Source organism: Hoplias malabaricus, chromosome 15, assembly GCF_029633855.1.
Source record: "Hoplias malabaricus isolate fHopMal1 chromosome 15, fHopMal1.hap1, whole genome shotgun sequence".
Classification (NCBI taxonomy): domain Eukaryota; kingdom Metazoa; phylum Chordata; class Actinopteri; order Characiformes; family Erythrinidae; genus Hoplias; species Hoplias malabaricus.
In genome coordinates, this window is record NC_089814.1 from 34,026,815 (window position 1) to 34,049,443 (window position 22,629).

The 22,629-nt window shown below is 37.1% G+C and overlaps 1 protein-coding gene across 1 annotated transcript in view; it reads left to right on the forward strand.

Annotated features, from left to right (window-relative positions):
• Positions 1 to 236: 236 nt before the first annotated feature.
• LOC136668111 (protein NLRC5-like) overlaps positions 237 to 22,629 on the forward strand; it is an 83,871-nt gene continuing 61,478 nt past the window's right edge. The window contains 10 exon segments of the mRNA XM_066645381.1: positions 237 to 292; positions 935 to 1,084; positions 1,576 to 1,686; positions 2,323 to 2,433; positions 2,824 to 2,934; positions 5,188 to 5,254; positions 6,578 to 6,770; positions 9,649 to 11,389; positions 13,089 to 13,262; positions 22,282 to 22,447. Coding sequence (XP_066501478.1) covers positions 1,014 to 1,084; positions 1,576 to 1,686; positions 2,323 to 2,433; positions 2,824 to 2,934; positions 5,188 to 5,254; positions 6,578 to 6,770; positions 9,649 to 11,389; positions 13,089 to 13,262; positions 22,282 to 22,447 — 2,745 coding nt within the window. The 5' untranslated portion in view covers positions 237 to 292; positions 935 to 1,013.

The window sequence follows — 22,629 nt, forward strand, 5'->3', positions numbered from 1 at the left end:
TCTGTTAATCTGATAATTTTTAACTGGTTACTGTAATCAAATCCTCTAAATAATAGTCTATCCCCGCCCAATGTGTAGCTTCAGAGAATAGTAGAAGCTGTTATGACACCAAAGTGTAGTAAGGTGTGATTCATTTGTGCAGGTGTGAATGCAGTAATTGCACTTGAATGCGGACCAAAACAACTGCACCAAGGCTTGAGAGGAGGTGGTCTCAGTCAGGTCCCAAACGAACTCTGGAGCAGTTAGTTTGTGGTGAGAATGGGATCAGTCCTCGATCTGACTCAAATATCAGGTGAACACCTCAAGTTTGTGTTAACGGCTCCTGTAGCTAGGTGTGCTTTGCCTTATGGGACATAGCAGAACATGTAAACAAAGAACTGACTAAACTTTAGTATAGAACTGACAACGAATTGTCAGTGCTATATGTGGAATTGTTGCCGTTGCTCCTTGTTAAATTGCACAGAAACATGCACGACTCCTCAACACAGGAGCTTCTTACTGTATGAACTTCTTTGCTCCCGCCCCACACAGGTCTGACCAATAAGTGAAGAGATTGTTCTCACATGGTTTGTTGTGTCGCATTTTGGTGTGCTTTGATTTAATACTGTGTGAAAACCAACTAAACATAGGGGAAAACGCTATACAATTTCTTGAATTGAATCGGAACAGAGCAAACAAACTATAGGTGTGAAAACACCCTTAGTGACTTTAGAGATCAAAGCAACAATGCAGTAACCAAATTTTCAATCACCTGGAATTTCACAGCAATTGTTTCGTAACAGCACAGCTCCTGTGATAAAATAGCAATGGCCTAGAAACTAATGTTTTTATTTTTTACAAAAAGCCATCTTCAAAGTTTGAAATTTAAAATGCTAAATGTAGAAATGTTAATGTTATGATAAAGAATATGACATTCCTTTTATTTTCCCTCCAGACGTAGCTGAATGTTAGTACTGAGCCAGTGGACTTAGTGCTGAAGAGGTGTTTTCATATAACCTTTTCTCTCTGAAGTAATGTCGGGGGTGTACGGGAAAATTAAAGCCTCTGAAATGAGTCTCCAGGAGGAGCACTGTCAGAGTCAAAGGTGGGTGTAGTAAATGCTGAAGACTTGTGTCCTCATTTTTAAATATTTAAATGTAATGTTTGGTGCAATGTATTTCTCCAGGAGTCAATCAGAATAATATCTTTACTATAATATGTATGTTTAGTGTTAGAAAGTGGAAAATTTACATTTGACCTAAACTTGGAATATGGCAGTACCTCAGGGTATTCTCAGTCTCGTACACTGACCAGAAGAATAATTGGGACTCTTAGCTAAAGAGAGTTTAAGAAAAATATGGTTTTTAACCATACTCAGTACAGTACTGCATCAGAAACACACCCATGTGAAACAAAGTGATATATATATATCTGTCTGTAAACACACAACTAGGGGTCCTTTTACTTTCTACTGTTTTTTTTTCAGAATATATTGGATCCACAGTTATTACACAGTGTTTACACAAGTATCTTATGATGGGAATTAATGATTTCTATCTGATATGATGACAAACACACTTCTCTGTCTGGTTTTAGTGGAACTGAGAGAAGGTCAAACTCCCCTCCATCCAGCTGTGTGTCTTTCAAGAGTGACCATTCAATGCATGAACCTAACAACTTTAAGGAGGAACCAGTCTCCAAGGAAAGGTATTCTTTAATTATTCTTTCAGATCCTATCCCATGGGGGCAGCTGTGGCCTAATACTTAGAGAAGTAGGCTTCACACCCTCCTCATCCACAGCTGAGGTGCCCTTGAACAAGGCACCTAACCCCACCAAAAATGCTCTCTAGGCTCCAAGATGGCTGCCTGCTGCTCTAGATATGTTTGTGTGTGTTCTCTGCCATGGATGAGTTAAAGGAGTCATCTATGATATATTTATTGTTTGACAGAACAGCAACATGAACACAACATAACAGTAATCCACCAAAAATACACCATGATAAGTAATGTGTCGCCTGTCTGTAAACACATGATAATGTGTCATTTGTTTATTATTTGCTTCAGACATATTTAAATATTTAAAACATAGCCATGAAGATAGCAGGCTTTTTTCAATCCAGTGAATCTTTTTTCTCAGAGAGTAAAGTATTCGTTGTTGTTGTGGAATGTAGAGCATACAACTGTTAAATGTAATTAACATGTAGCATTTTTGGATGTAGGGAATATAGTTTTTAAATCATTAATATCGTAGATGATAATTCTAAGATTGAGAATTATCTTGCAATGTGAAGAACCACGTTGTTTTACATATTACGTCTAACACACTTCTCTGTCTGGTTTTAGTGGAACTGAGAGAAGGTCAAACTCCTCTCCATCCAGCTGTGTGTCTTTCAAGAGTGACCATTCAATGCATGAACCTAACAACTTTAAGGGGAAATCAGATCCTCAAGAGAGGTATATTTTACTTGCATTTCTTTAGCTCATTCAAAGACGCCTATAGAAATATACACATTTCTTGATTGTTCTTTCTTGAAAGCTGTTAGAAATCTAAGGTCTTGTCATTCAGCTTGAATAAGAAAGGCCTACTTTGACAGAACAGGGACATTAACATAAGAAGAGATATCAGTACAGTGCTGCACCAGAAACACACCCATGTGAAACAAAGTGATATATCTGTCTGTAAACACACAACTAGGGGTCCTTTTACTTTCTACTGTTTGTCTTTTTTTTTCTGAAAATAGTGGATCCACAGTTATTACACAGTGTTTACACAAGTATCTTATGATGGGAATAAATGCTTTTTATCTGATATGATAACTAACACACTTTTCTGTCTTGTTTTAGTTTCACTGAGAGAAGGCCAAACTCCCCTCCATCCAGCTGTGTGTCTTTCAAGAGTGACCATTCAATGCATGAACCTAACAACTTTAAAGAGGAACCAGCCTCCCAGGAAAGGTAATCTTTAATGTGTTATTTGCCCTTTCTGATCCCATCCCATAGGGGACAACTATGGCCTAATTGACACCCTCAACATCCACAGCTGAGGTGCTCGTAAACAAGGCATCAAACCCCCAAATTGCTCCCCAGGTGCTGAGATGGTTGCCTGCTGCTCCAGGTGTGTGTGTGTGTGTGTGTGTGTTTCTCTGCCATGGATGAGTTAAAGGCGCAATCTGTAATATATTTACTGTACTCAATTATAAAATGACCATGGTGTATCATCAGAGATTAAGGACCCATGAGAAGTTGAAGCACTGATGTTTCCAGAGCAGACTCTGTAGGTATTTCTGCCTGTGATTCTGCCCTCTGTCCAATCCTCAGTACCGTTTTAACACTCTGGGTTGCCAGGTATGAAATACAGTATCAGCTGCAATACACAGCTGATAGAAATAGAAAGCAAGCGAACTGACAAACTGGGAGATTCTATTGGATTTAAAGAGTCTCCGTATCTGTCTAAGAATCTCCATGACCAGAACAATATCTGTCTGATCCCTAGGACTGACAGGAACATCCATGGCCAAAGTACCTTTGAGCAAGGCACTGAACCCCCAAACACTGCCCAGGTGCCCGGGATGGCTGCCTGCCACTCTGGGTGTGTGTTCACATATTTTGTTGTATGTTGTGACAAATGACAAATAATTGTACACTTCATTATATTACATTATATCTCAGAAAATCTATAAAAGTACAGAGGCCTGTGTATGGATAAAAGATGTAAATGTGTCTGTGTTTTAAGCTAAGAACGTGTGGAATACATGGAACAGAACATTTAAATATACATATACATTTTAGCTAAGAAGGTCGAAGTTTTTTCAGTTTTCTTGCACCCGCTGTTGTAGATTCAGTGTCCTCAACCTGGCAACCTGCATGAGTTTTTCATCTGGGGAGGAGTGGGAGGGGGGCAGACAACTCTCCCCAATGGTTTATATTTGGACAGTGGTTTTAAACCACATTTTAAACACTTGCTGTTAGTACAGCCTGCTCTTGTACAGGTAGAGTTCAGATTTCATTGTACTGCTGCACACTAACAATAAAACACAAATAAAAACCTCAAAGATACAGTTTAAAATCCCTTTGTCTTGTCTATTGTTATCTTATTTTATACATTTTACATTTGTCATGTAATCTAGCCAAGAACAGACATAACTTTTTATTCAGTGAATATTTTTTCCTCATTCTGTATGTCCATGTCTACAAATACACAGTAATGATTCATTCCCTTGCTACTTTTCATATCATAATGTAACAGCTCTATTAAAATCAAGTGATTTTAATGAGCAGATTAAATATTGCTGGCAAATGTAACTGGAAACAACATTTCTATTCTATATGGAACATCTGGCAAATGTCTCGTTTCAATTTCTCTAGTAACCATTCTATGTTAATGTGTTTCAGCATTTTCAGAAAATCATTGCAGTTATTTATAACATTTGTAGATGTTTTGTTTACTTGTAAAAACTGCACATTTTATGTTTGCTTTTATTACTTTCCTATATGTTTAAGTAGTGCAAAAGTGGAACGGTGCACTAAATATATTCTTTACATTTTCAGACCACATTAGAGTGAGTTACACCCTATTACAGATGTGTGAATGTAGTGTTAAAGGGCTTTCTGAAGGGAAAATCAGTGGAAATCAGTAAAACTACACATAGACACTGCTTCAAAGACACTAAAGGGGGCAGCATTAGTCAGCAGTATGTGACTAATTGTGTCCATTAAAAAGTTCTTTAAGTCATCACACATCTCTGAGGTAGTCTCAGAGGCAGCTGTAACAGCAGGGTCCAGTACAGTTTTAATTGTTTTGAACAAAACATTAGTGTTGTGGGTGTTTTAGTAATTATCTCTGCTAAATATTTGGCTTTTGCTGAGTGGTGATATTTGGCTAGGCATTCTCTTAGCAATTCTAAATGCACTAAAAAGTACATAAACTGCCCAAATACAGACAATATATTACTATTCCCATAAGGAATAATAATTACCCATAATAATAATTAGCTAGATCACAGATAAACACATGTAGCACTGAGTCTGCTGCTAAAGCCTAGTTGATCTTATTGTAATGTAACAGCAAAGATCTGCTGTAGTCATTATTGTGAAGAAATGGAATGAAGAAAGAATGAAGGGAGGATTTTCTTCTGAATTTTATTGATCTAATGTAATTTGCTGATGTACAGACGCTGTACTGAAAACATAAATTTATTTTGATTGCAGAAACCATACGGAGTCAGAGTCTGACATCAGTGGTGACAAGCTCCAAAAAAAGTTCAGTATTTTTGAAGTAAGTATATTTTTATTTTTAAAGATTATTTAATATTTCTAATGGTTAGTCATCCACTCCCTGCATTGTTTTTAACATAAATTTCTAGATGTTACTGCTCTAGCTCAAGCTAGTTCATATAAACTACACACTACTGCATCTCTGATCAGATCAACACCAGACTGGGGAACTGAGCACATTTTACATCTGAAAATAAATTCTTCTTTTTAATAGAAGCCTACCACATAATAACAAAGTGATAGCGAGCAAAACGTTTTACAGTCAATGGGCTTCATTCATGACACATGAGCAGAATGAATATGACCATAAATCATTTTAAAGCACATTTGTAATGAATATCAGCATTCAGTAGTTTTCATAGTCTCAACATCTTTGTAGGTACGAACTAAATTTATACCTGCTCCTGAAAATATGTAAAGGGTGCATAGTGTCTGAAAGTTGCTGTAAATGTCGTCTCATATGACTGCACTTTAATTACAATGAATTAAAATATTTGGACTGATTATATAATAAATAATGAAAAAAGTCAAACGATTTTATTCAGCAAGCAAAATGTCATCTTCCTAATGCAACCTGTTACTCAGAGCAACTTCCAGTAGCTAAAGGGCAATTGTTTGCTAAAATATTTCAGTCACTTATTGAATGTAGATTATTTCAGTAGAGATGCTCCGATATGGGAATTCTGGAATGATGGCGATATCAGGCATAAAAAGGCATAAAGGCATAAAAATACAGATAAGGATATGATGGACCGGATTAGCATTATACAAAAAAATTTACATTTATTTCAAATTTGGGCTTTGAACCAACTGTATATGAAAAAAAGAAAGAAAAAAAAAAGAAATGAGTCTCCTGAGAGAACTGTTAGCCACATTTCCTATAAATCTATTTTAATTTTACAATTTAAATAAAATTGAATATCAGCACAAACAAATAAAAAATACAATAAATAAATAAATAAATAAAATGTAATTGAAAGAAAATCATTAATGGCAGGATAGTTTTGGCGGGAGATCACCAAACCCACGGTAAACATTAATGACATCCTTGGTAAAATTATATTATCCCGGCTCACCACAGAAAACTCTCCTCATCCCTAAGGTTGCTGTAATTTAGGGTTTAGCTGAAGTACAATACAAGGACTAGTGCTAGTCAGCCCTCTGCAAAATATCTGCCTGTGGGAGAATCAGCCGTATGGTTGTTTTACTTAAAAAATGCATTTTGTACAATGTAAATATAACATCATTGAATCGTGTTTATAATATAAAAGTGATATTTGTGATAATTAATTTCTTTTACCCTCTTTATTAATTTTGTCCTAAGGATCTTCGGAAGAAAATCTTTGGATTTATAACAAAAGAACTGGATCAGTACAAAAAACTTCTCAGAAAAGAAAGCACTAATTATTACAAGGATATAAAGGAAGAGATGTGGGAGTTGCAAGAGGGCGTTCTTAATACGGCACTCTTCTTCCTGAAGATGATGAAACAAAAGGATCTTGCTGAAGAACTGCAAGGTGAGAATTTAGACATGCACAGTATGTTCAACAGTCTGAAGACATTCCTTATAATGATCAATTTAAGTTCTATAAACTGCATTTCAACAGTGGAAGTGTGTTAACTGGAGTGAAGGAGCACCATAAGGAGTACCTTAACTGAAATATCTGTGGCATCAAGCTCCCATCGGAGTCTATTTACCGAACATCAAAATCATTAATGCTCTGCTTTAAATTATTTCCAGAAGACTAAAGAATATTATCACTGTCAGTATTGTTATTATTATTGCTAGTGATTTTCTGATCAAGTTTTTTTGCCCTCAGTCCTGATCCAAGGTTTTTAATGCTGGTTATCTGCCAATACCAAATCCTAATCCCATATTTGTATTTTTCTAGGTAATATTGTTCCACAGTACACACTTCAAGTACATTATAGTTTATAAAGTCAGTCCAGTGAATTTGACAACTGAATATCTCTGCAGTGCATTAAGAAACAAATGCCTTCATCCTAGCTGCTGTTAAATATTTTATATTTTTACAAAATTACAAAGTAAAGAAAGGTTGTCTTGTATATTCCACCTAGTGCAGCACTGCAGTAGTAAAAACAGAACACTCAAAATTAGTAATCACAATAATACATTGACGTGCTAGAGTAGCTTAAAATTCACTGTCACAACAAATAATAACCACAGTTCCCATCAGTGCACCGCTGCTTCAGACTCTTTTGAAATCTCTGCCTATGGCTTTTAATTTGAAATAATGGCTACAGGAAGTGTAGGCGTGAGGATGTCCTACTACAGCTGAGTCAAATTACAACAACATTTACAAAGCACTCACTGCATTTCAGAAACTGCACCTGAGGGAAAAGGTTCACAAGTCACAAAATACAAGTCAGTCAAGTCATAAGTCTTTAGAATAGAGTACAAGTCAAGTCTCAAGTCAATATAATATACAGAAAGCGCATGTGGGAAATGTAACATAAAAATAATTGCTTATATATTCAGATTAAAAAGAAAACACAATGGATTAACTTTATTTGCAAAATACTAATATATATATATAATATATATGTGTAAAAATGTAGAATGTAAAGCTTTTCTGTTACTTGGTTTAATTCGTTACACTTTTTACTCAAAAAAACCTCAACAATATCTGTTTGGTCCCCAGCCAAAAATAAAAATAAAATATGAGAACTCAAATAGAGCAACCTAGAAGCAAAATCACTTTAATTCTGTATATATTTTCAGTAATCAGGTGTATAGTAACTATATCAAGCCAGAGTAAGCTGAGAGTAAGGAGTTGGAAAAGAACTGCATTTTATATGGAGCATGAATGTAGGCCAGAGCTGAGTGTAAACTAAACAGGCCTACACAAACGTTTTTTCAGTAGAGCTGCACGATATTGGGAAAAAATCGCATTGGGATATTAGTTTTTTCAGCTATAAACTTTGTGATATATAAAAAGGTCAGCATTTTTCCTCAGATGTCAATGGTACTACAACTCGTGTTATTAATAATGCATGTTTCTTAGCCTAAATAAGGGGCTCATCTGTGAATTATAGAGGGGGTGTTTAGAAAGGATACAGGAGATTACAGAAAGTTACATCTCTGTACTCATTGTTAAAACAGATCATTAATGTTTCCATATCACATTTGGGAATTAACATGACCAGCAAAATGGGTCGTTTAACTTGCAAGGAGAAAACATCATTAAAACAAGACTATACGATGCAGCTATACACTGCACAGTTGTGTCACTAACATCAAGCAGCAACAAACACACTGTATTCAAGATTGGAGTGAAATAAATGATACTCTGCAGATATAATCTGCTCTATTGTGGAAGGTGAGAACGATGTGAATTTTCTTTAGGTGTCAAGCAGCAAAAAGGTTGTAAATGAAGCTTTGTACAACTTTTTAAATCGAAAAGCCAGTGAGGTCTTAATGGAAACCGCAGCTTTCAAACTAATTGTTTACACAGTCAGATCCACTGTGTGCATCTCTCTCTCTCTCTCTCTCTCTCTCTCTCTCCCCCTCACTGTATCTCTCCCCATCAGACATGCACTGTGTGCACCTCTCTCTCCCTCACCTCTTGTCTGTGAGTCCATCCTTTGTCCACACTGCTCTATGTGACATTGCATGCCTGGCGATGTGACAATTGCACATGCGCTTATAGCGATAACGATTCAAAGACTATATATCATGTAGCCATAGGTTTCAGACACCTTATGAAGTTTGATGTTGTCAATGTCATTAATTTGTTTGCCACATTTGTTGCATGATGCCACTCTTCTGTTATAAACCAGGATTTTAATGTCAGTCAAGGCTGCCACAGTGCAATGTTCACCGATATCATGCTCACGGATGGTGATACGAGACAAATTATAGTGTCTCTGTCCCAAATCAATGAAATACAGTGGAGAGAGGGACATAAGAGAGAAAGAGAGAGATGTTTCAAGCACTGAGCCCCACGACTGGATGATATAAAAGATGCGTATTAATCACGTGTAATTGAGAAGAAAACAGGATCAGACTTAAGATCAACTCAGTAAAGCCAATACCAATCGGAAAACAAGGCTGGGATCAGCCCCAATACCTATTCTTAAACTGGGATCGGTACATCCCTAATTGTTACTGAAGTAAAAAGTACTTTATTTTTATTAGCATTCTTGGTTTCAGGAGAAATATTAGATGAACATTATTTGGCCATATACTATATTTCCAAACTGTTTATTCAAAGTTTTAAGGATTTGTGAATGCAAAATTGATGTTTTAAATTTAAAATGTGAATCTTTGTGTTAATAATCTTGTACATAGTCTCTGTTCTGATTTAGAATATTGAAAACTTTTTTCTTTTTATTTCTAATCATCTCTGTTTTGCTTTGAAATTCTTTATGTAGACAACCTGATTGGATTTCAACAACGTAAACTCAAACTGAAACTACGTGAAAAGTGTCATCGTGTGCATGAAGGAATTGCAAAACAAGGAGAGTCCAACGAACTTAACAACATCTACACAGATCTGTACATCACAGAAAGACTGGGAAACAAAGGACATGAAATTAGAACTGTTGACAAAAGTGCAAATCAAACAGATGATGACACACCAATCAAAATCGGCAACCTGTTTAAAGCTCGATCTGAACAAGACAAACCCATTAGAACTGTGATGACCCAAGGGATTGCGGGAATTGGAAAATCAGTCTGTCTGCAGAAGTTTATTTTGGACTGGGCTGAAGGTGAAGCATATGAAGACATCAAGTTCGTATTCCCACTACCTTTTCGGGAACTGAATCTGAACAAGGGAAATCAGAGCTTGATGGATATAATCTACTTTTATTTCCCAGAGACCAAAGGTATGAGATTCAAAGATAAAGTCATGTTTATCTTTGATGGCCTGGATGAATATAAGCTTCCTCTGAATTTCCATGAAAATGAGTCACTGACTAATGTCTCAACCTCAGCCCCATTGGACGTTGTGCTGACAAACCTCATCAAGGGGAATCTGCTTCCATCTGCTCTTTTATGGATAACCACTAGACCAGCAGCAGCCAGTAAGATCCCTGCTGAGTTTATTGACCGGGTGACAGAGTTACGTGGCTTTAACGGTGAGCAGAAAGAGGAATACTTCAGAAAGAGGATCAGTGATCAGGCACTGGCTGACAAATTAGTTGACCACATTAAAAAATCAAGAAGCCTCCACATCATGTGCCATATCCCTGTCTTCTGCTGGATTTCAGTAACTGTACTTCAGAAAATTTTAGAAGCACCAGAGGGTGGAGAAACACCAAAGACACTGACGGAAATGTACATGTACTTTCTGATCTTTCAGACCATACAGGGGAACCTGAAGTACTCTGGAAAGAAAACCTCGGATGTCCCCTGGGATAAAGAGGGCATTCTCTCTCTGGGAAAGTTGGCTTTTCAGCACTTGGAAAAAAGCAGCCTGATTTTCTACACAGAAGATCTAGAAGAATGTGGAATTGACCTCAGTAAGATATCGGTGTACTCAGGATTGTGCACTCAGGAGACAGTCCGGTATCTTGGCACAATTTTCAGCTTTGTGCATCTGAGCATTCAAGAGTTTCTTGCTGCCTTATTTGCATACACATGCCTCAGAAATGATGACATAAATGTTTTTGAATCTGGGTCCACATCACAAGAAAATGAAAAAACAAAAGTCATTGATTTGCTCAAGGCTGCAGTGGAAAAGGCCTTGGAGAGTGAACATGGACACCTGGACCTTTTCCTTCGCTTTCTTCTGGGTCTCTCTCTGGAGTCTAATGAGACACTCATCCGAGGTCTGTTGAAGCATACAAGAGATAAGACTGACTCCCAGAAAGGCATAGTCGACCACATCAAATCTTCATTTAAAAACACTCTGTCTCCAGAGAGATCGATCAACCTGTTCTTCTGCCTGAATGAGCTAAATGATGATTCTCTAGTGAAAGAGGTCCAGAAACACATTAATTCAGGAAGTCTCTCTGAAGCTGAACTCTCACCTGCGCAGTGGTCAGCTCTGGTCTTTATGCTGCTGACATCAAAAGAAAAGCTGGAAGTGTTTGATTTACGGAAGTTCATCAGATCAGATGAGTGTCTTTACAGACTGATGCCAGTGGTCAAAGATGCCACAACTGCTTTGTAAGTGAGACTTATTACTCCACACAAATTATTAAAGCATTTATAGCAATTGAAAATCTGAAATGTTTTTCACCAGATGTTCCTGTAATTGTTCCTGTAATTGTAATAATATTAATGCATTTCCTGTGACTCTCATTTAATTTCATTTTTACTGTAAAATTAGGATATGAATGTAAAAACAAACAGAAAGTTCTGAAGACTCAATTTAACTGTCAGGGGATGCGAAAGGGCGGACTGACGGAGGCGGATGCACACGCTACAACACAGAGGTTTATTAAAGAACAAAATAACAATACAAACAGAAACGAACTTGAGGGTAATCACGAAGCGAGAAACTGGAAACAAAACGACAAGGAAATAGAACAACACAAAACAACTTGTAACAGGAACACGACTTGAAACATTGCAAAACAAAACAAATGACCGATCACAGGAAGTGACAAAAGGGGACTTAAATACTAAACACAGACAAGACGCAACTGAGACAGATAATGAGAGGGCAGGGTAACAAATGAGACACAGCTGAGGAGGCGATAAAAAGGCGGGACTAAGGCGGAGACATGGACAATAACAGACAGAGCCATGTGCTGAGCGAGCACATGGCATGGAAAACAAACAAGATTGGGCCAGGATATGACATTAACCTCTTGAGACCCAGACTTTTGCTTGGTGTGCGTTTTAAATTTCTCCTAGTTATTTGGGATTAGTAGGACCTAACAAGTATAAAAACTAAATTTTGTAAAGGAAGTCATTTTTGCAAAAAACAATGTCCTCATATGGGGACAGTACTTTATTTTAACATTTAAAAATTATCCTTGACATTTGGGATCAGAGGAACCCAGTTAAAAAAACAAAAACTAAATTTTAGCTTTCTACAGTAAGTAGTTCTTCCAAAAAAAGAATGTCCTCATATGCACTGAGCAATTGTTCTGCTTTTCACATTGAAACTCTAACTGTAATTATACAATTAACCAGTGATGTATTGTAGTCCCAATGTCCTCAAATTTTTTAAATTTACAGATTTTGTAGCTTCCTATTATTGCCAAAATTTGTCAAAAATGGATGCCATATGAAGCTAGAGATGTTGTTATTGTAAATAAATAAACTAGTTTCAAACATAAAATTCAATAATAATTGTTACGTGGCCCATGTTTCTGTCTGGACTGGCTCGAGAAACTTTTGACATACTGTTTTTAGTGTAATGTTGTTATGTGACCACTAGATGTTATGGGTAGTGTCTCCATATGAGGCCAAAGGGGCAACGTTTTAAATGATTAAGTATCAGAAGCAGAAATGTAAGATCCGCATATGAGGATGCAATATCTCAAGAGGCTAAGTCACAGATGGACAATATAAACTCAACAGCAGAATGCTTTATGGAAAAAAATCAGCATATGTCTATCAGACATCCATTAAATCATGGGCTGTAAGAACCTTTATAAATAATGTTATACCAGTTTACTATCATTATATATAAATATTATTTTTTGTAAAGTGGAAATGAGAACTGAAATTCAAATCATTATTTGAAATCTCTGAGTATTTGAGGCTTGTAAATAGGAATTAAGACAAAGCTTATTGGTGTTTAAAGAACCACAGGTCAAGATATTAATGCAATCTACTTTTCCTTTTTAAGCATATTTTTTAGGATTCATATTTTGTTTATGAAACTCCCCTGTCCCATGTATTGTGTTTTCAGGCTCTGTGACTGTAACCTGACAGAGAGAAGCTGCTCAAATCTGTGTAAAACTCTCAGCTCAGACTCCTGCATGCTGACTCTGCTGGATATAAGTCATAATGGTTTACATGACAAAGGAGTGCAGCTGCTATCTGCAGGACTTCAGAGTCCAAAATGTAAACTGGAAACACTGAGGTAAGTTTGTGACCTGAGTCCTTGTGAGTTTGAGGTGAATATTTTAAAATACATTGTATATATTTAATAAGATTTGAAATAGTGCTGGAAACTAGCACAACCCCATGATTGGATATCTGCATCCCTGGTCCACAGCTTAAGACCATTCAACTTATTTAAGTTGTTGTTGATTATTTAGTATTTTCAAATAAACAAAGAAATAGTCAAATACTTTAACAAAATGTAATGGTTTTTGTGTTCATTTTTGCACTTAAGTGCCATGAAAATGCTTAGAAACCTTTTAGTAGAAGTTTGCATCTTGGTTTTATATCGTGTATCTAAAAATTATGTCTCCAAATGTCTATGAAAGGTTTAGAAAAGTGCATGTTTTATATAGGAAATAGAGTTGTTCAGCAGGGCAGAGTATAAAGAAATATAAATGTCTTATTGAAGAATTTAAGGTATTCAGCAATACAGAAAGTAAAGAATTATAAATATTTGTCCTTTCTTTAGGCTTTCAATCTGTGGTGTATCAGAGGAAGGTTATACTGCTCTGGCTTCAGCTCTGAAATCAAACCCCTCATCAAACCTAGTAGAATTGGATCTCAGAGGAAATGATCCTGGAGAAACAGGAGTGCAGCTTCTCACAGATCTACAAATGGACCAAAAATGCAAGCTGAGGACACTAAGGTAGATATTTTGATTTTCTTTTCCCCAACATTGTCTTTAGTGGGTTTCAAAAAAGGCTTCCAATAGTATACAGAAACAAGCATGCTCTCACATCAAATGAAACATCAAGGACAACAAAATTATAGTCCAATTTCAATTTGTCTTTCCTTGTAACTCAGGTATTTATGAGATATCTTAGAGCAGCTTTTAATTGAAAGTACAGTGTATAAGAAAAAAGAGAGAAAAAAAGGAAGGAAAAAAAACACTGGGAGAAAAACCCCAAAACAGAACCAAAAAAAAAAAAAAAACACAACCAGAACAATAAAGGTTTCAGGTTTCTCTGTTTTATCAAAGACAGCCCAAGTGAATTCCCTATTTTGTATGGTTCAAAAAATACAAACTCGAATATACAATTCACACAGAATAAGGAAGTCCTGTATCCAAAGAGATCAGAATACTTTAGGACAGGATACTGCAGATGATCACTAGTAGCTACACCTCTTCCACCCCACTCCGCCCACCCCTCAGATCCACACTCTCTAAGTACTCCATAAAAGGACCTCAAATGTTCTGAAATAGTGAGAGTTTCCCCTTTATAATGTAAGTTATCTTTTCCATAGGTAAAGTTGTGGAAATTTCATTAATCCAATTAATGAATTTCGGTTGGCTGGTACTCTTCCATGAGAGTGCTATGACTCTTTTTGCAAGTAGTAAACATAAATCCATGGCAGTGATTATTTTCCTGGACATACGATGACTATCAGGGTATAGACCTAGGATGAACATCTTAGGGCAAGAGCTAATTTTATACCTAGTATACTCTCTAAGGCTTGTTTAATCTCTCTCCAGAATTGTTGAATTTTATTGCATTTCCAGACACAGTGGAATAACGTTCCCTTTTCCTCTCCACATCTGAAACACCAGTCAGACATGGCACCATTATACTTATTAAGCTTTTCTGGTGTCACATATGTTCTCATTAGCCAGTTATATTGCAGTACTTTGAAGCATGTATTGGTAGTTTTTGTTTGTGCTTCAGCACATGCCTCTTTGTCCTCAGAGGACAAATTCTCCTGTAGATCTTCCCTCCAGGCTCTATGTTTCCATAAAGAACACTCAGAAGATCCCTCTGCTATTGTGCTATATAATTTGGAAATAATTCCTTTTCCAAGACAGTCTTTCTTTATTTCACTTTCCGAAGGAGACAGATGGGGGACTGACACACACTGATTTTGAGATGATCTGATAAAGTTTCTCACCTGTAGATATTTAAAATAATGTTTGCTTGGAATAGCATAACTGGTGATCAGCTCTTCAAATGACATCAATAACCCACCCTCTGATCCCATTAGATCTATTGTCTTTAGACCTTTTTCAGCCCATTTCCTGAAACCAAATTGAAATCATATTTCTGACTATAGGGTCTTTTTTGTATTTTTTTCAACATTTTGGCTGTTGTTGAGTGTACTGTGAGAGAGGAAGAGGGACAGAACAATTTTCAATATTCATCCAAGGTGGGAGGGACTTATCCGTAAAGTAATACATCATGGTCCTCAATTGAGCTTCCCTATAGTACCAAAGTGGATTGGGGCACCTGAGGCCTCCTCTATCATATGGAAGGTACAGAAGAGATAAACGTAGCCTCGGTCACCTATTATTCCTCAAGAAACATGTGAAACTATTATTTAGGGATGGAAATGGGTTGGCAGGAGGTGGCAGTGGGATTTTCTGAAACAAACACAAATGTTTGGGCATTATATTTAATTTAAGGACATTAATTCTTGCTATAAGCGATAAGGGCATGTGGTTCCATCTATCTATAGAGAAAGTAATCGAGTCTAGCATGGGGTTATAATTGACTCCGACAATGTCGTTTATACATGGTACTAACCTAATCCCCAAATATGTGAAACAGCCTACGTTTTTGAGTTGGAAAGAATTCCCAGCACAGTTTCTTTCTTTTGAGTTGAGTAACATTAATAAAGATTTATCTTTATTTACTTTATATCCTGATATTCTTCCAAATGTGTTTATTAGGTCTAACAAGGCTGGGATAGATTTTTCTAGTTTTTCCAAAAAAAGAATGCCATCATCAGCAAATAAAGCAATTCTGTGTCCCTGTTGGCCTATTGTCAAACCAGTTATATTTTTATGAGACTGCACCGCAATGGCAAATGGTTCAATTGCTAAAATAAACAGTAATGGGAACAAGGGACACCCCTGTCTAATCCTCGTTTTATTTTAAATGATTAAGATATAACTTCATTTGTTAATATTTCAGCACAGGGCTCATTATATAGAAGTTTAAACCACCAACAGAAATTGTCCCCACAGCCAAATCTTTTTGATATCTCAAATAAATAGGGCCATTCAACTCTATCAAAGGCCTTTTCGGCATCCAATGATAGCAAAGCAGTGTCTGTTTTTTCTTCCATATTGTAAAGAATATCCATCACTCGTCTCAAATTATGAAATCCCTCTCTGCCTATAATGAACCCATTTTGGTCACAAGAAATTATGTCAGTTAATATTTTCTCTAGTGATCTATTCCTGTAGATATTTCCTCCTTAGTTATAGCTACACCAAGGTCTTCACTCATTCATTCTGAGATATTAGTAATTTGGAGGGTATCTAAGAATAGGTTTTGCACCTGTTCCTTATGTGTTATGTCTGGGCCATATAATTTTTCAAAAAAGACCTTAAACATTTCATTAATTTCTAGAGGGTCAGTAAGAGTCTGTCCCTCACTGTTTTCAAGTGAGGTAATATTTTTTTTCATTTTGCAGTTGTCGGAGGCGCCAGGCTAGTAGTTTCCCAGGTTTTCCCCCTTGGTCATAAAATGCCTGCTTAAGATGCAAAAGGTGTGAAGCTGCTCTAGAGGCAGACAGTTCATTAATAGTAACTTGCAAAGCTAATTATTTGACCTCTTATGTAGGCCTTGAAGGTTTCATACCTTGAAGAGGGTGATGTTTCATCTTTATTGGTTTCAAAAAATATGTCAATTTGGTTATCTATGAAAGATATAAATTCTGAGTCTAGGAGCCATTTCTGTTTAAATCTCCACCTAGGAGGGTCTCTCTTTATTCTTGGGTCTTCATATATTAATGAATTCGGTGCATGGTCAGATATTAAGATGCTATTGTATTGGCAGTCCTTAATTTTACGTCTCAAATTGCCAAATATTAAAAAGTAGTCGATACGTGAATATGATTTATGTGTATTTGAATAACAGGAGTATTTTAGAATATCCATCAAATTAAGTTCCTTCATAAAGTGTTGAATTGTTTGTCTACTTTTAGGATGGGAATGGTCAATACCTGAACTTTTATCTAATTCTGGGTTCATTGTGCAATTAAAATCCCCTGCTATAATATAACTACCAGACAGAGATGGGATTGTGAGCAAGAGATTCTGAAAAAAACTTTGGGTCATCAGTGTTTGGAGCATAAATATTTATCAGATTTATTGTTTCTGTAACCAGTGTACCCTGTAGAATAATATACCTCCCAGTCTTGCCTTTAATAACCCTTGTCACATGAAATGGTATGGATTTATGGATCAAGATCATAACTCCTTTTGCCTGAGAAGTAAAGGGTGCTGAATATATACTGCCCTGGCACCTCCTCCCAATCCTTGCCTCTTGACCAGAGAGTTTGCTGAAATAGCATAATATCGGAATGTATAGATTTCACCCTAGTCATTATCTGTTTGACTTTTTTCAGTTTTTGTAATCCTCTGCAGTGTCAAGAAGATATTTTAATTCTTAACACACCAGACATACTGTATAATATTGAATGGGCTTCCCCGTTCCTTCAAATTATTTACAGGCAAAGAAACCAAAAACACTTGGACGTTAAAAACTACATTCATAACACTGAACAGTATACCCCTATTAACTAGAGCTCTGTTACCTATTACTCCCCCCTAGTATACTGGTACCTGTCTAACAGCTGGAGGCTGCTCCACACAAAGGTGAAAATCAGCCAACTGTGCCTGAATACTTTTCCCTCCTACCCCACCCTGCTACGTAAGAAACTCGTTATTAAATGCGTTCAAAAATTTGTCTAATAATATTGGCTGTAGGTTTCTGGACCAGCATACCTTCAATATAGTAAGCAAGTGATTTATCCTTCTTGTTTTGACTTGGCATAAGGCTAACTAATTATTCATCCCTATCAATGCACTGCAGTATGGTGATATCGTCATTGTCTCACCCAGGTCCACTTTCTGCTTTCAGAGTCCTTATAAAGTTCTCTGCTTCAGCTGGTTGGTTAAAGATGCGAGACTGACCATTATGTATCACCAGCAGTCATGCGGGAGGAATCATGCTGTATCAATATCCCCATGGCACGGAGTTGTTGTCTCACACCGTCAAACTCTTTCTGTTTTTTGTGACCACCTGTTGCGAGGTCCTCATAAAATCTCACTGGTTGGCTCTTGAAAAGAGTCTGTCCCTTTGCCCTGGCGGCTCTTATCACGGTCGTTTTGTCCTTGAAGTTTAAGAACTTCATGATAAGAGTCCTTGATGCAGCGGCGTTTGATGAACTCTTCTGACCCACCAGATGCGCTCTCTCCAGTGTCAGGGAGGTGCGTGACGGTGCCAAGTTTAGAGCCTCCGGCAGCCATTTTTCCAGGAAGGCACACGCATCCTCTCCCACCGCACCCGCAGGTAGATTAACCAATCTCAGGTTGGACCATCGCGATCTAGCCTCCAAGTCCAGCACTTTCCCTTCAAAATCTTTGTTTTTATTTTCCAGGGCTTGAACCCTGGCTTGCAGACTGGTGATGCTATCCTCTGCTGCCGATATCTGGACCTCCACCTCACCGACCCGGCACAAAAACATTTTTTCACATTCTCTATTGCTGATAGAATACCATCAAGTTTAGAAGAGAAGTCGGATTTCAAATTTGCAATTGCAGCCAGTATTGCGTCTGAGTCAGATTCGGCCGTCTTTTCCTTCTTATTCGACTCGCAATTTTCCTCCTCCATTGCCTGGTCCGTGCTCTTGCTAGCTTCGCTATTGTCACCGCTAGCTTCAGGGCTCACCTTAGAAGAAAAAGTTGGATAACTTCGACTGAGTTGGCTTACTGATTTTTACTGGACTTCCTTTGCGAGAGAGGCATCACAGCTGTCTTTAGATGTTGGTTAATGTCTCATATAACTAGTCTTACTCAGGATTTTACAGAAAGGTATCGGAGCCAAAGCGAACACCTCCTCTCAGCAAGCCGCCATTACTGGAACTCCCCATTTTGATTTTTATTTTAAGTCCATACTTAATAAAAAATATTATAAAAGATAATCAAACTATTGTAATTTGTAATTAATTTCTTACAGAATGATTTGCAGACTGCTGTTGTAATGCTTTATATTTGGAGCTACATTGCTTAAAGTTTAAATATTGCCTGTTCTTTTTTAGTGCATTGGATGATTAGGCATTTGCCTTTTCTACTCATGCTTCACTCATTTGAAGCATGTACACAATCACATTCTTGTTTTCCTTTGTTTCTCACAACCCCCTCCCATCTTCCCACCACAGACTAATTTCTGCCAGTGTGACAGGGCCCCTGACATCATTGGTTACAAGGCTTGAAAAAGCTTAGCCATTTTTATTAATCAACACACATATTAGAGTTTGTGGTGTCTGTGATATTAAGTCTATAGAGATGGAAAACGTCTGATCATAAGCAGCGGCAAAAAAATCAGTCACGAAATTTTAATATCTCTGTGAACGTAATCTTAATAAATAATACTCTACAAGTCGGCAAAGAAATTGTTTTGATTTGAAGAAATTGGGACACTAAATAAATTGTGAATAAAAACTGAATGCAATGATGTGGCGATGGCAAATGTCAATATTTTATTCGTAGTAGAACATAGATAGAGAAAGTTTAATCTAAATAAATGTAACATTTTAAAGGAAAAATATGTTGATTCAAAATTTCAGTGTCAACAAATCCCAAAAAAGTTGGGAGAAGTAGCAATAAGGGGCTGGAAAGGAAATTGAGCATATAACGAACATATGGAAGACCAATTAACACTAATTAGGTCAATTGACAACATGATTGGGTATAAAAAGAGCTTCTCAGAGTGTCAGTGTCTCTCTGGAGCCAAGATGGTAAGAGGATCACCAATTCCACCATTGTTGCGCAGAAATATAGTGCAGCAATACCAGAATGGTGTTATCCAGAGTAAAATAGCAAAGACTTTTAAGTTATCATCATCAACCGTGCATAACATCATCAAAAGATTCAGAGAATCTGGAACAATTGCTGTGCGTAAGGGTCAAGACCGTAAAACTCTACTGGATGCTCGTGATCTCCGGGCCCTTAGACGTCACTGCACCTCAAACAGGAATGTCACTGTCAAGGAAATAACAGAATGGGCTCAGGAATACTTCCAGAAAGCATTGTCAGTGAACACAATCCACTGTGCCATCCGCCGTTGCCAGCTGAAACTCTACAGTGCAAAGAGGAAGCCATTTCTAAGCGACCTCCACAAGCTCAGACGTTTGCACTGGGCCAGGGGTCTTTTAAAATGGAGTGTGGCAAAATGGAAGACTGTTCTGTGGTCAGATGAGTCACGATTTGAAGTTCTTTATGGAACACTGGGACACGATGTCATCCGGACCAGAGAGGACAAGGATAACCCAAGTTGTTATCAATGCTCCATTCAGAAGCCTGCATCACTGATGGTATGGGGTTGCATGAGTGCTTGTGGCATGGGCAGCTTGCATGTCTGGAAAGGCACCATTAATGCAGAGAACTATGTTCAGATTCTAGAACAACATATGCTCCCATCTAGACGTCATCTCTTTCAGGGAAGACCCTGCATTTTTCAACAAGATAATGCCAGACCAATGCCAATCACAACATCATGGCTACGTAGGAGAAGGATCCGGGTACTGAAATGGCCAGCCTGCAGTCCAGATCTTTCACCTATAGAGAACATTTGGTGTATCATAAAGAGGAAAGTGCGACAAAGAAGGCCCAAGACGATTGAACAGTTAGAGGCCTGTATTAGACATGAATGGGAGAGCATTCCTATTTCTAAACTTGAGAAACTGGTCTCCTCTGTGCCCAGACGTCTGTTGAGTGTTGTAAGAAGAAGGGGGGATGCCACACAGTGGTAAAAAATGGCCTTGTCCCAACTTTTTTGGGATTTGTTGATGCCATGAAATTTTGAAACAACATATTTTTCCCTTAAAATGATACATTCTCTCAGTTTAAACTTTTGATCTGTGATTTGTGTTCTATTCTGAATAAAATATTAGATGTTGGCACCTCCACATCATTGCATTCAGTTTTTATTCACAATTTGTTTAGTGTCCCAACTTTTTTGGAATCCGGTTTGTACATGTATAACTACCCATAGATGATAATAATTTATTTCTTTAAAGGAATTATGTTCCTTTCCATTTGGGTATTCATTTTGAGGTGAGTTCTTCTTACCTGTCTGTGTTTGAATCCTAATTCCATTTTTTGAAACTGAAGCGGAGTCCTTACCTTTATAACCATATAATCCAGTTTCCACCAAATTTCTGCACACCACTGTTAATGTCTCATTAGTTGTTTAAGGTCTGGTACTACATTTAGATTTTTAAAAAACACTTACTGTGACAGGGTTCATTATGGAATATATTTTTTTTTCTCTGAAGGCTGTTAACGACTCCAGCTGAGAAAGCCTGTGTTTTCCTGAAAGAAAAACTGGATAAAGATCCTTTACTACTGAAAGTTCTGGATCTGAGTGGGAAAATACAAGGAGACACAGAAGTGGAGCAGCTATGTCCTTTATTTAAAGATTTACACTGCAAAATAAAGGAGCTCAGGTTTGTACTACTCTTAATTCTGTTATTGTATAAAATGGTTTCCATGTTACAGGGTAAGATTAAGGGTACAAGTGTTACAATATCAAATTATGAAGACCAGGTTTAAAATACTGTCTGAGGTCATTGATATATGATAAAAAAGAATGCAGCCATTCCCTAACTACTCATATTGTTAAGTGCAACCTGTTGTGAGATCAATAACAAAGGTTTTGAAGATTTTACACATGATTATGCTGGAAGTTATGTGATAAATGTGATTAATGTTGACTTTCAGACAAACAAATAAAATTTTTACAGCACAGAAAACCAAAAAAAAAAACACCAAAAGACAAACAAACACACAGCCAAAGGGACACAGTCAGTGGTGATAAGGCAGTCAGACAAGAAAAGAGCCCCAATACACAAGACTGAAACAGGCTCCCAAAATTAAAGTCACTCTAATACCAGCAGTACAGTAGTCACTGATATTATCTTCACATAATAACAAATGGACAGTTACCAGGCTGCTGTGATCTTATTTGTACAATGGATTATTTTTTTTTTAGGCTGAGCAGTTGTAACATAACTATGGAAAGCAGCAAAGATCTAGTCAAAGTTCTGTACTTGGACTCCTGCTGTTTAAGAAGGCTGGACCTCAGTAACAACAGTCTGCACGATTCAGGATTGCAGAAGTTGGCCACTGCACTAAAGTCTCCCAAGTGTAAACTGGAGATTCTGATGTAAGTTTATCTTTTATAAGGCATCATTTACACTTTATTTTTGTTTTAATTATTTTCAGTTACAGTTCAGTTTGTAAATGTGAATGACTATTTATCTGATTTTATATTTAGGCTTAACACATGTTAATTAACAATCCACATGTGTGAACATGTGATGCCCTGTAATGGACTGGC